The 13,062-nt window shown below is 47.6% G+C and overlaps 1 protein-coding gene across 2 annotated transcripts in view; it reads left to right on the top strand.

Moving 5' to 3' along the window:
- The first annotated feature begins 692 nt into the window (after positions 1-692).
- Positions 693-13,062, top strand: part of ARID1A (AT-rich interaction domain 1A) — a 71,815-nt gene continuing 59,445 nt past the window's right edge. For both annotated transcript variants that reach the window (XM_064281540.1, XM_064281541.1), the window contains exon 1: positions 693-1,843. In XM_064281540.1, the coding sequence (XP_064137610.1) occupies positions 731-1,843 (1,113 nt within the window). In that variant the 5' untranslated portion in view covers positions 693-730. The remainder of the gene's footprint in view (positions 1,844-13,062) is intronic.

Genomic DNA, 13,062 nt, shown 5'->3' on the forward strand with positions numbered 1-13,062 from the left:
CTCCATTCCGGGTTTGCCAGGCGGCCGCGACGGTGCTGGGTAAAATGGCAGTGCTGAGCCTCGTGTCGGAGTGAGGGGGACTCGGAGGAGAGTGGGGCGCTCTAGCCGTTCAGTCGGGCCGTCCGCCTGCTCGCCCGCCCGCTGCCGCGCAGCAGCCTTGGCCACAGCCGCGGCCGGGGAGGGGAGGCAGGGCGCCCGGCCCGGCCAGCGCTCCGACTCTGCCTCCCGGCGCCCGGGCTGCTGCCGCGCGCCCTCCAGCCCGCCCGTCCCGGGTCCCCCTCCCCCCGCTCCCTCCCTCCCCGCCCCCTCCCCCTCGCCTCCCTCCCTCCCTCCCTCCTCCTTTCTCCGGCAGCAGAAAGCGGAGAGTCACAGCGGGGCCAGGCCCTGGGGAGCGAAGCCTCCACCGCCCCCCTCATTCCCAGGCAAGGGCTTGGGGGGAATGAGCCGGGAGAGCCGGGTCCCGAGCCTCCAGAGCCGGGAGCAGCTGAGCCGCCGGCGCCTCGGCCGCCGCCGCCTCCTCCTCCTCCGCCGCCGCCAGCCCGGAGCCTGAGCCGGCGGGGCGGGGGGGAGAGGAGCGAGCGAGCGAGCGCAGCGCAGCAGCGGAGCCCCGCGAGGCCCGCCCGGGCGGGTGGGGAGGGCAGCCCGGGGGACTCGGCCCCGGGGCGGGGTGGGAGGGGGGGAGAAGACGAAGACAGGGCCGGGTCTCTCCGCGGACGAGACAGCGGGGATCATGGCCGCGCAGGTCGCCCCCGCCGCCGCCAGCAGCCTGGGTAACCCGCCGCCGCCGCCCTCGGAGCTGAAGAAAGCGGAGCAGCAGCAGCGGGAGGAGGCGGGGGGCGAGGCGGCAGCGGCCGAGCGCGGGGAAATGAAGGCAGCCGCCGGGCAGGAGAGCGAGGGCCCCGCTGTGGGGCCGCCGCAGCCGCTGGGAAAGGAGCTGCAGGACGGGGCCGAGAGCAATGGGGGTGGCGGCGGCGGAGCCGGCAGCGGCGGGCCCGGCGCGGAGCCGGACCTGAAGAACTCGAACGGGAACGCGGGCCCTAGGCCCGCCCTGAACAATAACCTCACGGAGCCGCCCGGCGGCGGCGGCGGCGGCAGCAGCGACGGGGTGGGGGCGCCTCCTCACTCGGCCGCGGCCGCCTTGCCGCCCCCAGCCTACGGCTTCGGGCAGCCCTACGGTCGGAGTCAGTCCGCCGTCGCCGCCGCCGCCGTCTTCCACCAACAACATGGCGGACAACAAAGCCCTGGCCTGGCAGCGCTGCAGAGCGGCGGCGGCGGCGGGGGCCTGGAGCCCTACGCGGGGCCCCAGCAGAACTCGCACGACCATGGCTTCCCCAACCACCAGTACAACTCCTACTACCCCAACCGCAGCGCCTACCCCCCGCCCCCCCAGGCCTACGCGCTGAGCTCCCCGAGAGGCGGCACTCCGGGCCCCGGCGCGGCGGCGGCCGCCGGCTCCAAGCCGCCTCCCTCCTCCAGCGCCTCGGCCTCCTCGTCGTCTTCGTCCTTCGCTCAGCAGCGCTTCGGGGCCATGGGGGGAGGCGGCCCATCAGCGGCCGGCGGGGGAACCCCCCAGCCTACCGCCACCCCCACCCTCAACCAACTGCTCACGTCGCCCAGCTCGGCCCGGGGCTACCAGGGCTACCCCGGGGGCGACTACGGCGGCGGGCCCCAGGACGGGAGCGCCGGCAAGGGCCCGGCGGACATGGCCTCCCAGTGCTGGGGGGCCGCGGCGGCGGCGGCGGCGGCGGCCGCCTCGGGAGGGGCCCAACAAAGGAGCCACCACGCGCCCATGAGCCCAGGGAGCAGCGGCGGCGGGGGGCAGCCGCTCACCCGGACCCCGCAGGTACACAGCTGAGTGGGGAGGGGGCTGGGGCAAGCAGGGTCCTGGGGGTGGGTGGCGGCAGCGGGGAGCTGGCCACAGCCGTGGGCTCTCCCCAGTCCGGGGCCCCCGTTGCTGGGGAGCTGCCATTGTCTGGCTGTTCTCTCTTAAAATGGCTGCCTGTCTGCCTTCCTCTCTTTCCCTCGTTCAGTCTTTGTGTGGGGCTTTCCCAGAGGTGTCTGCTCCTCTTCTCCTTCTTTCCTGGTCCCTGCGAACTCCGGGGATCTTCAGGGGGTTGCGGAGCAAAGTGTGCGGGGGAAGGGCCCGGCCTGGGGTGAGGGGGTGCTGGGGGCTCAGGTTAGGGGTGTAGTTGGTGGCAGGGGCTCGCGAGTTGAACAAACAGTTCTTTGCTCACCTGCCGCTTCTCTCTGACCCCCTGACTTCCTCTAGGCTGTTGCCCATCTGTGCTTTTAAAGAGGGGCCCCTCGGACTCGTGGGGACCTCGAGGGAGGGCAGGGGCCTGCTTGGGGGCAGGTAGAGGCCGGCTGCGGTTCACCCAGGGCAGCCTGGGCCGTGTTCTGTCTTAGTCTCCTTCGGCCCAGTGGCCTGGGCTTCTCCCTGGAAGTGCTGGTAAACAGCTGAGTGATTGGAGTAGTAAGTGCAGATTGCTTTGGTTTGGGATTTGAATTATGGAGGTAAAATCCTTCTGTCAAAGCCAGGAGACAGTTGGTCTTAGGTTGACATCCTATCTGTGATCTGATTGGCTCCCCATCTCCTGCTCTTGGCCATTTATAATTGCCTCTGATGTAATGGTACAACAATCCTGATGAGCTCATAAACTTTTACACTCTGCTTTTCTGCCAGTGATAACCCAAACCATCGCTGCCACTATCTGCCTTTTATTCCAGAGCTGAAATTGGCTGTGACCTTGAGGAGGGAGGTTTAAGCAGCAATACTGTATCAGCAAGAGCAGAGCCTCAGACAGGCTGCCCTTGTTACATTGTGCCAGAAACAAAAGAGGAGGCAATGGCATTTTGCTTGTACCTTGGATTTATTTTGCTTGTTATGTTTTATGCAGCCTGAAATAGATTCTGTGTTGTTAGAACAGTAGCTGAGTTTTTCTCTACAATGGGTTTGCTGTTTGTTTTGGTTTTGTGACTTTCCCGATGGTATAAATGACTTCTTTGATGGCTCTGAAGATGCATTTGTCTTAGAGTAATTTTGACTCTGTTTGCTTCGAAGAATTGAAATTATTTTACTTAGCTTTTTATTGAGTGGTGAATGTGGGATCTTTTTGGGGGGGAGGGTGGAAGAAAACTTTTATTTTTATTTTTTGAAGAACTGGAAGGTTTCTGAGAATTTCATATTAGGTTCAAGTGTTCTGTTTTAAGGAAGGCGGGCCCTATTCTTTGTTTACATGTTGAATCTTGTTAACGCTTTCTTTTGTTAATTGAACTTTGGGTGAGCAGCTCAGTTTAAAGGGAAGGGACTATCTGTCTTTCATGATTGTGAGAGGGACTTTCTCCTAAAATTCGTGGTTTGGTAAAATTTTTCGTTTACTCTGGGAATATCAAAAGGCTGGCTTTTTATTTTGCCATCAATCATTTTAGAGCTCAGCCAATTTTTTCTTTGCATTGTAAGGTATGTTCCTTTTTTTTTGGTCTTCTAGTTTTTTAGTATACAAAGAGATGACCTACAGTGATGCTTAAAGATTTGCTTAGATATTACAACTTCTAGTTACCTTTTTATACATTCTATTTTATTTTGCTCTTTTTCGGTCTTCATAATGCTTTGTTTTTAAGGCTTTGGTCAGGAATATAGGGTACTCTGTGGACCCATGTGTCTTTTCAAAGAGGGGCAAAACTCCCTTCACACACCCTCCTCCCCCAGCAGTAGCCACTTGTACCTTTGTGCTAGGAGAAGAGTTTGTTCACTTAGATGACCTAATTAGCTGCATTCTCCCCCCCTCCCCCCATGCTGGAAATGCTTTTCTGCTTTCCACTGAGTTGGGAATTTTGAAAACAGTTATATTTGATGAGAGGCTTAGAGCTCTGTGCCTGGACTCCATGTCTTCCATGTGCAAAAAATAGGGGAAATTTAAATTGTATTTTTGGTGTTTGGTGGGTAAGTTATGTCTTAGAAAACAGAGCATTCTCTTGTCTTAGGGTCATTGTATAATCTACACTACTTTCCTCCTGTTTTTTTTTTTTTTTTGCAGGGGGAAGGGGTGCGCTGAGAAATTACCCTTCTTGAGAACTATTAGAGGAAGCAATTTAGGGGTAAACCAATGCTCACTTAAAAGCAGATTAGATTGGAATTGTGCTGGTTTGGGGATATTCAGGCAAACTTTATTATTATAAAAGCAACTTTTGCTATTCAGTGATTTTTGTTTTCCAGTCGTTAGGCAAATATTTAATTTTTGTGCTAGGCACTATGCTCTTTCCTGGGTAAATGGTAGGAAAGTGGATACAATCCATGTTTAGAAGCCTGTCTGTGCTGCCTTTGGATTTGTTTTCTCATTCCCTTTTAATACCACCAAACCCAGGCTTAGTTCCCCACAGATTCCTTCTGCTCAGTCTTCCTTCAGATGCCTACTCTCCTGAGACCCAGGGAATGGGCTGTGAGCATTCAGTTGTGGAAGACATCATGCAACTTCAGTTTCGTGGGTGGTTTCAGGTGTGTAGCACTAGATAGGCGAGGGTTGTAGGTGCGTGGATTTTGTTCTGAATTCCTCTTTGCTGCTTGAGGATAAACCTAATGCCAGACCGTGGTACCCTACTCTTAGTGTTCTTAAATAATAAGGTCTTGTTCTGCTGCCTCCTTTTTCTAACCCAGTCCTGGATTAAGAGTATTTTGTGGAGACTTGACTGACACAGCTGAGGTGGTAATGTTCTCATTTGCCTCTGATTTTATGAAATAAAGATTAGGTAAGCATGTGTATTGTGGCTGTGTGTTTTTCACAGGAGCTAAGGAGATCCCAATAGACAAACTTTCCCTTTGTCCCTTTCATTATGCAATGTTGTGTCTTGAGGTGTTGAATCTTGCTACTGAGAAAATAGTCTTAGGTCTTGTATGTACTTGAACCCTGTGTAAGGCTTTTTATTTGGGATGCTTTTGGTAGTAGTACCTTGAGATCTACCCAGCTCATCAAGGTAAAAATGGCTTACAGTAAGTAGTCCAGAACCACATAAGAGTTGATTGTAGAAGTTCGGCTGTTAGTTCCTGCTCTGGAAATATCAAATGACATTTCCGACTCCTGGGAAACAAACACAGGAATCCTGGGTTTATTATGGGAATGCCTATTGGCAGAAATTCTGGGCTGGCTGAAATACAGGACTCTTGGAGCTCTCGCAAGTAGGAGGGACCAGGAAAACTATATTGAGATGGTGCCTTTTAGTTGTGGGGGCTTTGTGCTTTTCTGCTATCCATGAGAGAACTGGGGATATTGGGGATTGGGATGGTGGTGCGAGAAGAGAGAAAGCGGCCAGGACCAAGATTGACATCTTGTGTATTGGGCCCTGTGAGGACTTTTTTTTTTTTTTAATTGTGCTTTAAGTGAAAGTTTACAAATCAAGTCAGTCTCTCATACAAAAATTTACATACAGCTTGCTGTGTACTCCTAGTTGCTCTCCACCTAATGAGACAGCACACTCCTTCTCCACACCCTGTGTTTCCGTGTCCATTCAGCCAACTTCTGTCCCCCTCTGCCTTCTCACCTCCCCTCCAGACAGGAGCTGCCCACATAGTCTCATGTGTCTGTGAGGACTTTTTAAGGTTCCTTTCTTTGTGTGTAACACAGAGTAACCATGACAAGCAGCACCTGCTGTAACAAGATGTCTTGGATTGCATTAAACATTCATATGTTGAATTGACTCCCGTAGGGTGTGATGTCTACTATAGGCCTTTTGCAAAGAGGTTAGTGAAGTGTTCAAAATGTGGGAATAGGTTAACAAAGTGTAATGAGCAGGGTTCTTTCTTATTCCTACCCCGCAAAAGGCTGTGTTAATTGGCTTCAAATCCCAAAATTCTAGAAGCAACTGAAGCATGCATGCAAATATGGTTAAAATATGGTATTCAAAATAAATTGGCACTAAATGGTTCTTTCCTGCCAGTGAGCAGTGATATCTTGGGCTCTGAACCAGAGTCCTGATTCCCATGGCTTTTATCCCTGGGTTTTCCTTGTTTAGATTGGTCATCATGGTTACTGGTGCACACTGAGTTGTATGTGCACAGTGGTTAGGGGTAAGGAGCACAGGACTCAGAAGAGGAGGAAGAGGAGGCTTGGATTGTGCCGCAGCTCCAGATTGAGCTGTGTGACATTGGGCAAGTCATTCACCTTCTCTGGATTTCATTTTCTCATCAGTAAAATGAAGTTGATAGACTGCATGACCTTCTCACTCTTGGATACTTCACATCTATCAGTGCGTCTATACCAGGTTTGTTTTGAGGGCAGCTTCTTCCTATACATTTATCAGTAGGGGTCTTGAGACCATCTTTCTTCCCCCTGGGCTCAAGGAACTCAGGCTGTTTTCTCCTGAGGATTCACAGGAACAAGCTTTGTACAGTTGGGTGCCACGGTGGTCTATGGCTCTTTATAGAAGAAGCCTACCAGACTGTTGCTTTGAAACTGTTATCTTTTTGTCGTTAGTCATTCCACCTGGCTGGTGGTTTTAAAAACTCTAAACAGAAATTTGAAAAAATTAGGCAGACGTCATTAAAGCAAGACTTGAAAAGTAGTTGCTTCAGAATCCCCAGGAGGCTTTACATTTGGGGGCTGGCTGGGGGTTTGGTGGGGTGTGGATATTCATAAGTTCTATATTAACACTGCTTCTTTTCTGGGGGTGGGAAGAGGTAGCATTAAGCTCTCCACAGGTTCTTACGGTGTTTGGGCAGGTTGAGGTCTGGTTTGGGCAGTTGGTTGTAATCTGGGTGCCTAGACTTGCCCTGTAAGTTTTGCTGAGAGAGGAGCAAAGTTCCTGAGGCTGGAACAGGAGAAACTAAATGTCTCAGGGTCAATTTCACGGATGTATTTGCTTTTTCTTACACCTCTGGTATTTTTAAACCACGTGACGTGTTTTGCATGTGGTTCTGGAAATGCTGTTCTTTCTCTTCTCCAGCACACCTGAATTTCCATTCTTTCTCCTCCTGGCTTAGTAGTTTAGAAGTGTAATTTAGGCGTATTAGAGGTGTGCTAAAAGGAAGCTTCCTTTATAAAGGAGGGAAAAGGGTAGAGGCAAAGGTGTTTGATAATTCTCTGCTTGACACAGCGGCTTCTTTCTTTCTGAAGGAACCAAATGTTTTAGAGCTTTGTGTAAATACTTGCTGAGCTGTCAATATGTACCCAGGAGGTTTCTGTAGTAAGATGTAAACGGCTCTATAGACTGTTTGACAGGCAAATTAATAAACAGTTTTCAAGCAAAGATAATGCTAGCCTCTGCTCATGTAGTAGAATAAAATAGTATGGCAGGAAAAGACTTGAGGATAGGGAGGAGGGTAATGTTGGGCGGGGGGCAGGCAGACGAGAGGGGCTTAGAGATAAGGAGAGGTGGTTTAAAAGAAATTTGGAGTCGAAAGATGCTGCCCTAGAATTGAAGCCTCCATGGCCCTGGCTCCATGCTAAGTTCAAGGCACGTGGAGCCCAGTTCAAAATCGATTGCAATTTCAGAGTGAAAGTAAACAGAAGTTTGTAAAGAAGATCCAAAGTTTCAATAGTGAGGTAATGTGCCCTAAAAGCTTAGTCTATGACACTTTGGGGCCTTGTTCTTTTAAAAAGGTTTTGCAGCCTGTCGAGATGCTTTTAGGGTTGGGTTTGCATTTTTGGAATACCAGAAGGAAGAAAAAAGATACCGCAACTTCAGTGTCACCCTGAGCCTCTGTTCTGTGTTGGCTTTCCAGATTATAAGCCCACTACCCAGGGCTGTGTTTACTTACATATTTTTTTATTGGATTTCTATATATCACATATATGTTAATATTAACGCCCTGAGGTTCCTGGGTCAGTGGAAACTTCAAAGGTTTGGGGAATCATTAAATCCTGTTTGAAGGATTTTCTGCGTAGACTCAATCTTTGTTTTTGAGATTGTTGTTTTAGGATTTAGAAACATTCTTTTTATGGAGGAAAAGGAATAATCTGTGAATGAGTATTTTAGCTATCTGCCTGTGGTACTTTGCTTTGGTAGCCTTGTGAGATGACCAGATTTATGTTCCTGAAGTTTTCTCTTTCTTTAAGAACAAAATCAGTACTATCAGTTTTCTTCACAAGAAGTGTTTTCTAGACCAGAGTCCTGGAAGTGCCTTTTTGACTTAACTACTTATATAGTAGCAGGGAATATGAATATAATTATGGCCCTAACCATAATTTTTAGGTTCAGCTAACTTACTAAAGGCTATCAGTTTGTTTTAAAACAAAACACAAAAATCACTTGGATTGACATTGACATTGGTTGCCCATTATTGCCAGGCCTTTTCCAATGTGGTGGTGGTGAGGGTACTAGAATTTCAGACTTGTTGCTGAGAGCATCATTTCTAGGTCAGGATGATTCAAGATTCAAATGGGGGTGGGATACAGGCCTATGTGATTTGCACAGCCTAGGTACCAGGAGTGGATTTAGAAGGTAGATGCAATATTTGTTTCAGAAGAATTTACTTTTTGGGGGGAAGCGCGCTTACGTGCACACATCTGAAAAACTTGCAAAGCAAGTTTTTGTAAATGCATATAGATCAAACTAAATACATAGGTAGAAGGAATTTGAGACTAAGGAGTTCTCAGTGTTGGGAGGGTTAACCTGAGATAACTGTTTAGAGGCAGTGATTTGTAAACCTAATGTTCAAGAAGGGGAAGGTTAAAGTATGAACTTGGCTTTTCATAATGCTGCTTTCAGTTCCATGGGCTTTATAGAATCCAAATTACACATTCATCTCCAGACCTGTAGTTGTCTCAGTGTTCCAGTGACTTTGAGTATTTGGACTCTACCCATAAAATTCCCTGAAAGAGAGTGGTTCCAGGACCTTAGTGGTTCCTGTGGTTACATGGGGCTTTTGGTCCAACCTGCCAAGTCCTTAGCCAATTCAGGGGCTCTTTTGTAGTAATTTTGGGTTTGGAAGGTCATGTCACCTCAGAGTTGTGTGCCCTGGACAGCTCTGCAGTGACGGTGGTTCAACTTTGGTTGGAGAGCTTGGGCTTTTTCTTTCTTGGCAGGGTTAGTCGACCTTTTCTTGAACAGAACAAGAGCCGTGGATACCTGTTGGGACTCTTAGGCTCCTTTTATTTTTGAAGAGTTGGGAGTTGTGCTCAAGCTGTATTGCTTGGATCAGACCTTATATCGAGGGTTGATGGGTTGGGTAAGTTTGCATGTATGCAGTTTTGCCCATCTGTTCATAGAAGTGGTCTTTAATAGTTGTTTTTGATCAGGTTGGCCATGGTGAGAAGCTCATCAATGCTGCAAACACATGCTTATTCCTTATGGGAGCTTCTGAAATATATGGGTGTTTTTGGTTTATTTTTTACCTAGTCCATTTGTGGATGCTTAACAGCTAATAATGCATGGGGTGTTCAATGCCAGGCTCCTATAGTACTTCTACCTGGAAGAGAAGGCTGGGTTATACTGCTCCAGTATAGAAATACGGAATCCTGAATACAGATTATAGTTTAGAAATACCTCTTCCAACTTCTTTTACCTTGCCATCTTGCCATTTTATAAAAGTGGATTTCCAATAACTCAGCACATGTTTAGGGACTTAAGATGATGAACTCCTTAGTCAAATCCAGGTTTTAGAGGAATCCAAGTTAGGGTGAACATTGACTTGCCAGCCTTGAGTATTCCTTCCTGAAGTTGTCTCCATCCACCTCCATTTTAAATGGATGGAATTAGTTTTTTATTGAATGTAAAAGACGTCTGAGTGAGCTTCTATTTGTTTTTGTTAGTCACTTGTACGTAACTGAAAGATGGTCTTGGGACAGGTTGAATCTTTATTTCCCAGTGGCTTCTGCACTTTGTAAGGGTGGACTGAAATGGGAAGAAATCTTATGCCAGGAATGCATTCCAATATGCTGCAGAGTAGGAAATTTGATCCCTAAAATGTTGACTTAGGGTTGGTTATGGTGCATATTAGAAATCACCCAGTAATCCAGGACAGATTTTTGCCGCCCTCCTGGAAGTTAAGTTGATATTAAATACTGAGGTCTTTGGGCACTGGGCTGTGTGCTCTGCGGGCCCAGAGTGCTGCAGCCCTGTTTTGAATTGCCACCCATGTGAAGAGGAAATATGCCTTGTGCCTTTTTTTTTTCCCCTCTCTTTTGCATTTGGGCTTCCTTATGGCTTCGTTGCTTCTGTGTCTTCAATGCTAGATATTGACTTCCTCGTCACTTGGCACTGGCACATTTATGGTTTTCCATGGCTCATCAGCAGCAGCCAAGATTTTTGTATGCCTTTCCCTCTTAAACTTCTTAGCTTTCAACTTGCTTGTTTATTGACATCTCTGTTAAAAAGAGCGTTTTTTTCCCCTCTTGGGAAGATCTAGCCACCAGCATGACAGCAGCAAGGAAATTTGGTGTGATATCAGCCATTTAAAAACCCATTTGCTATGTGCTTGGTGTTTTTATTTTGCCTTCTGTTTTCCTTGAGGTCTCAACTCTCTTGCTGGGGATGGGTACATTTAAACCCAGCTGTTTATGCTCAACTGACTCGTGCCTGGTATACTTTGACTTTAAGAAGAGTGTAAGTTCAGCCACGTGGTAGAGGATTAAAGGCTGCAGCATGCTGGGTACTTCCTTTTGGAGGAAACAGATATGCCTTTGGACTCGTCTTACTCAGTGATTTCCCCTCTCTCTGGGGGTAACCGTTATTACTGCTTTCTGTTGTCCTTAGGGAACAAGTCACCCAGGCAGAAATGCTGCGAAGTAGTTACTGTTTATTACTAAGTCTTCTCTGGCAAATACAGATGGCTTTCTCTCTTGCCCTTTGAACAACAAAGATGGTGGAATTCATGGCTGGTCCAGCTTTAGTTTGGGAGTGTGGAACTCTTAGTGATTTAGGTCTGGATAACCTGCCGTTTCTCTCCAGGCTTCTAACTTTTTACCTGTTTAGGAATCTGGGCCACCAAAGAAAACTCTACTATAAAGGACTTTAGGGAGCAATTCTGTAGGTAGTTTATTCACAGCTTTGTTTTGGACCAGGGATAGGCCTGACTTTCAAGTGATGGCATGCTGGAGGGGTGAATATTAGTGATAGCTACCATCCATTTGGGAGCCCTAGTGGCACAGTGGTTAAGAGCTGGGCTGCTAACCAGAAGGTTGACCATTTGACTGCACCAAGCCGCTCCTTGGAAATCCTATGGGACAGTTCTACTCTGTCCTGTAGGGTCCCTGTAAGTCAGAGTCTACTGGACGGTAACAAGTTTGGTTGGTTTTGGTTAGTAAAGGCTCCATTTGAGCATTTACTATGTGCTAAGTTTTTAAGCACTACGCTGGAAACCCCGGTGGCGTAGTGGTTAAGTGCTATGGCTGCTAACAAAAGGGTCGGCAGATCGAATCCGCCAGGCGCTCCTTGGAAACTCTATGGGGCAGTTCTACTCTGTCCTGTAGGGTCGCTATGAGTCGGAATCGACTTGATGGCACTGGGTTTTTTTTTTTTTTTTTAAGCACTGTACTTGGTGTATTCTCCTTGAATTTCCTCATTTACTCTTCAGGACCCTGAGAGGTGGGTTTTATTATTCCTCTCGCTTTACAGAGGAGGAAATAGGGCAGGAATGAGATTTGCTGTAGGGCAAAGAGCAAGTAAAAGAGTTGGGACTTGAACCAAGGTTTGCCCGATTTTCGAAAGTTGTGACACTATATAATTCCAAATTTGCCTCTCTAAAATAAATTATTCAAGCACTAAGATTTATTGGGACGTTATTTTTGCAACAGCCTGGAACTCTTAAATGGCGTGAAAGACTGAAAAGCCTTTAGTTACAATTCGATGTGCCTAGATCTTGGTCCCTGTGGTCCCTTCCATTCAGGGTTTTATTATTCTGAGTTTCTGATGAATGGCCATGACACTTGGTTTATAGCTGTCTTGTGATTCCAATGGTGAGAACTAGCAGCATTTGGTCTTCAGACTCCCTCCTCTTCAGGGGGATGGGGAATTCAGGCTCAGAGAAGATAGAATCCTTCACTTCAATCTAAGTGAGAGTGACTTGCATTATGAAAATATTTACATAGTGATTTTACTTTCTTGAATTTGGAGCACTCTCAGGAGAGGCAGGGATTGTTGTCTTAATTTTCCATTTGGGGAAAGTGAACACATAAAGGTTAAGTGCTGCACACAAGGTTTCATAGTAGAGTCAGCTCTAAACCCTAGGTTTAAAGTTCATTTAGGCTGTGTGACTTTAGGCAAGTCGCTTAACTTCTCTGAGTCCATATTCTCGACTGTGTAGTGAAGAAAAATATTTATCTTGCAGGCTATAATATTAAATAAGATATGTGAAAGTAGTACTTTTTAGTTTGTTAAATAAAATTCTGATGTAAGTCCTGGTTGGTGGAGGCCCTTGCTTGAGAGGGGTATAGAATTGAATGGTTAAGGACAGTATTGGTCTTCACAGAATTAAAAACTATCCCATAGTTCTTAGCTACATCTGAGTTATATTAATTTTTTGTTAGTAGAATTTTATTAAAAATCCCTTTGTCCTAGTTTGGGAGATGGATTATTGCAGTGGTTCTCATTGTGGTCCTTGGACCACCAGAGTCAGCATTACTTGAGCCCTGTTTAGAAATGCAAATCCTCCGCCTAGACCTACTGATCCCAAAACTCTGGTGAGGGGACCCAGCAATGTGCTTAATAAGCCCCAAGGATATATACCTGAGGGGCTTCTTCCAAATTATACCAAAGGTGAATGTTTCTCCACCCCAAAACACCTCCCAATCATGGCATAGTGACTCAGAGGTACAGCTGCTAACCAAAAGGTCGGCCGTTCGAATCCACCAGGTGCTCCTTGGAAACCCTATGGAGCAATTCTACTCTGTCCTGTAGGATTGCTATGAGTTGGAGTCGATTTGACAGCAATGGGTTTGGTTTTGGGTTTTTTTTAATGTGAAAGTGTTTTTGGATGGAGAAAGGTTAAGAGTGCTTGGGGTTGGAGGGGGAAGAAAGAATACTTTTGAGATGAATTTTCCACAAGATTCATGAGAGGGATGTAATAATGATAAACTAGTGAAAAAAATGTATATTTACAGGAAGGAGCCCTGGTGGTGTGCAGTGGTTGAG

Source organism: Loxodonta africana, chromosome 3, assembly GCF_030014295.1.
Source record: "Loxodonta africana isolate mLoxAfr1 chromosome 3, mLoxAfr1.hap2, whole genome shotgun sequence".
Classification (NCBI taxonomy): Eukaryota; Metazoa; Chordata; class Mammalia; order Proboscidea; family Elephantidae; genus Loxodonta; species Loxodonta africana.